At 37.3% G+C, this 2548-nt stretch overlaps 1 protein-coding gene across 1 annotated transcript; it reads right to left on the bottom strand.

Annotated features, from left to right (window-relative positions):
• Positions 1-939: 939 nt before the first annotated feature.
• Positions 940-2335, bottom strand: LOC110441011 (glycine-rich cell wall structural protein-like). Its single transcript, XM_021484117.1, has 3 exons — positions 2210-2335; positions 1465-1906; positions 940-1059 (listed from the first exon to the last, which is right to left on the bottom strand). Exons 1-3 carry the CDS (start codon positions 2318-2320, stop codon positions 1043-1045), a joined length of 570 nt encoding a protein of 189 aa, XP_021339792.1. The 5' UTR covers positions 2321-2335; the 3' UTR covers positions 940-1042.
• Between the last annotated feature and the right edge of the window lie 213 nt (positions 2336-2548).

Genomic DNA, 2548 nt, shown 5'->3' with positions numbered 1-2548 from the left:
AGAGCTTCTTTTGATTGGCAGTTCAGATCTTTCGGTGGACCTTAATTCTTACGTTTTTAGACATGTGCATCACTTCATCGAATCCAGCTAAATCTTTCAAACGGTGCTTTTTTAAAGTTGTGTAATTGTACCTGTGTGAAAATTATATATATATATATCTAATTCATGTTTATACCTATTATCATTGTTGACATTTAATTGTAAATGCATGACGGAAGAAGGCTGTTCAATTTTATTGGCAATAAATATGTTTAAAAAATAAATTTAATCAAAGACATATAAATTGTATCGAATACACTTTTCTTATCATGGCTGAATAGAGAATGTTTGCTTTTCGCCTTTTCGCCTTTTCACTCGGTGGTGGTGACCATGTGAGAAAGTGCAGTTTCGTTTTCCTAAGCGATGCTTTTTCAACGTCAAAAAGCTGTCCAAGAAATCGAAACGGGGCTTGTTTACTTCGTAACCACGACGAATCACCATATGGAAAGTATTTTTCAATCAGTTTCTTTTGAGAATGACAACAAAATGGGACTAATTTCTCCTTTCGCTCATATATAGTTTTGATAAAATACCGACAGACAAGCCGGGTTTTCTGGATTGAAATTTAATTGGAAAGCGAACTTTAAATGTAGTTTGGTTCCTTGATTACAGCGTGGTTTTTAACTGCCTTTTACACAGAGGCTACATACTGTGCGTTTACCAACCAGTGGAGTATGAGATGTGCCTAAAACTTGAAGTAGCCCATGAAAGGAGACACTTGTATTAATATCTTAGCGAACGACCGGTACATCTGACATTTATTCCTTATACATAGGACGCCGTCCTATATATTTCAGATTAACAAAAACTATTTTTTAATTCTATACTTTACACTTATTTTCGTTGTCTATGAAGTACGTTGCCTACGATTACCGTTGCAATAATAAAGGGAAAAAAGCATTGCTTTTATTGATATTTTAATATTTTTAGCCAAAACAACACACTCTATGTACACGGAAATCAAGTCGTCAATCCCAAGCCTCTTGTATGGATCGTATTTGGTTTAGTAACCTCCGAAACCTGCAAACAAAAATGCTGATTTTACAAAGGGTAGATTACAATTATATGTGGACGATTATATATCACATAATATTCATTCGTTGTCTAGGAATCGATAAATAAATACATATGCATTTTAATCATGTTTGTTGAAATCATAATTCTTTCGACTCGAGTATAATGACACTTTAAAGGATAAATAATATACTCTATGGAAATGTCGAAATGTATCTACAATAAATGCTCATGCGCAACGAAGGATAAAGTTGTTTACTGATTTGTTGTCATGGAAGATAAAATGAACTACTGACTACATGCGCTTGGTGGCGTGATCATCAAGCCACTTTATTGCGTCTATTCTCGCTTAATATGAACAACAATTATGAAGTTAACACGTATACAATATACTAATAAATAATAACTTACCTGATTTCTTTCCTCCTCCGAATCCTCCGCCGATGACTCCACCCTTTCCACCGCCGAATCCACCGTATCCACTGCCGTATCTATTACCATATCCTACTCCAATAACGTATCCGCCATTTCCGTATCCGCCATTTCCGTATCCACCGTAACCACCGTAACCCTTGGACACTATCACCCTCTTTCCGTAACCTCGTCCGTACCCTTTGTATCCTCCGATACCTCCGTATCCGCCCTGTCCGCCGTAGTAAGACGATCCTCCGTATGATCCGTATCCTTGGCCGATTCCATGTCCGATTCCTTGTCCGATTCCGTGTCCGATTCCGATTCCGTGTCCGATTCCGATTCCTCCAAAGTAATCGTCATCGTTGTACCAGCTCTGGGCCATGGCGGCAACCAGACACACAGCAAGAACGACTAATCTCAACATGATTATGATGGGTATCTGTAGAGAAAACAAAACAGACGGCTACAGTGAAATAAACAGTTTATGGCTTTTTACAAAGGTCTAATAATGCAACACAAGGAAGTTCATTTCCGAGAGAAATTGACTTTACCTACATTTAAATCTGTAGTATTTCCAATAATCTAGTTTACTCAGGTTTTATGAAGACAGCTTAAGGGATGTTCAATGTACTTGTATGCTTTCATCGATAATTTGTATCTAAGAACTGGTTTCATTTACATGTATATCACAGTGACCTTTTTGCAATTTTTTTTGTACGAGATAGAAACATATACCACTTACCTTCCTGTAGTCGGGGAATATGTCAGCACTTGATTCGTGGATGGAAACGAATAACAACAGTTGAGAACATCGCCTCTTATATACCGGTCCTGTAGGTATGCAGCGAGACATTTTTCAATAAAACTTACATATATCGGCAATAACATGCGTGTAGCTTCTGTTACGTAACCACCCTCGGGGGACAGCACCTATTGTCCTGTTGTGCGTAATCATGAAATAAAAACATGGTCATATTATCTGCACGTATCACGGGAATAGGTCAACAAAAATAATTTATTGTACGAAAGAACTATTTATTCTATTAAAGGCTCTTGTTCCAAGACTTTCAGCAACATTCTG

Source organism: Mizuhopecten yessoensis, unplaced genomic scaffold, assembly GCF_002113885.1.
Source record: "Mizuhopecten yessoensis strain PY_sf001 unplaced genomic scaffold, ASM211388v2 scaffold714831, whole genome shotgun sequence".
NCBI lineage: Eukaryota > Metazoa > Mollusca > Bivalvia > Pectinida > Pectinidae > Mizuhopecten > Mizuhopecten yessoensis.
Note: the sequence above shows the minus strand (reverse complement) of the source record. Positions and strands in the feature narration are given on the sequence as shown.

Coding starts and splice junctions, on each gene's coding strand:
- LOC110441011 (XM_021484117.1), bottom strand. CDS start 2,320: ATGTCTCGCTGCATACCTACAGGACCGGTATATAAGAGGCGATGTTCT. Junction 1,907..2,209: donor TATTCCCCGACTACAGGAAG/GTAAGTGGTATA, acceptor TTTTCTCTACAG/ATACCCATCATAATCATGTT.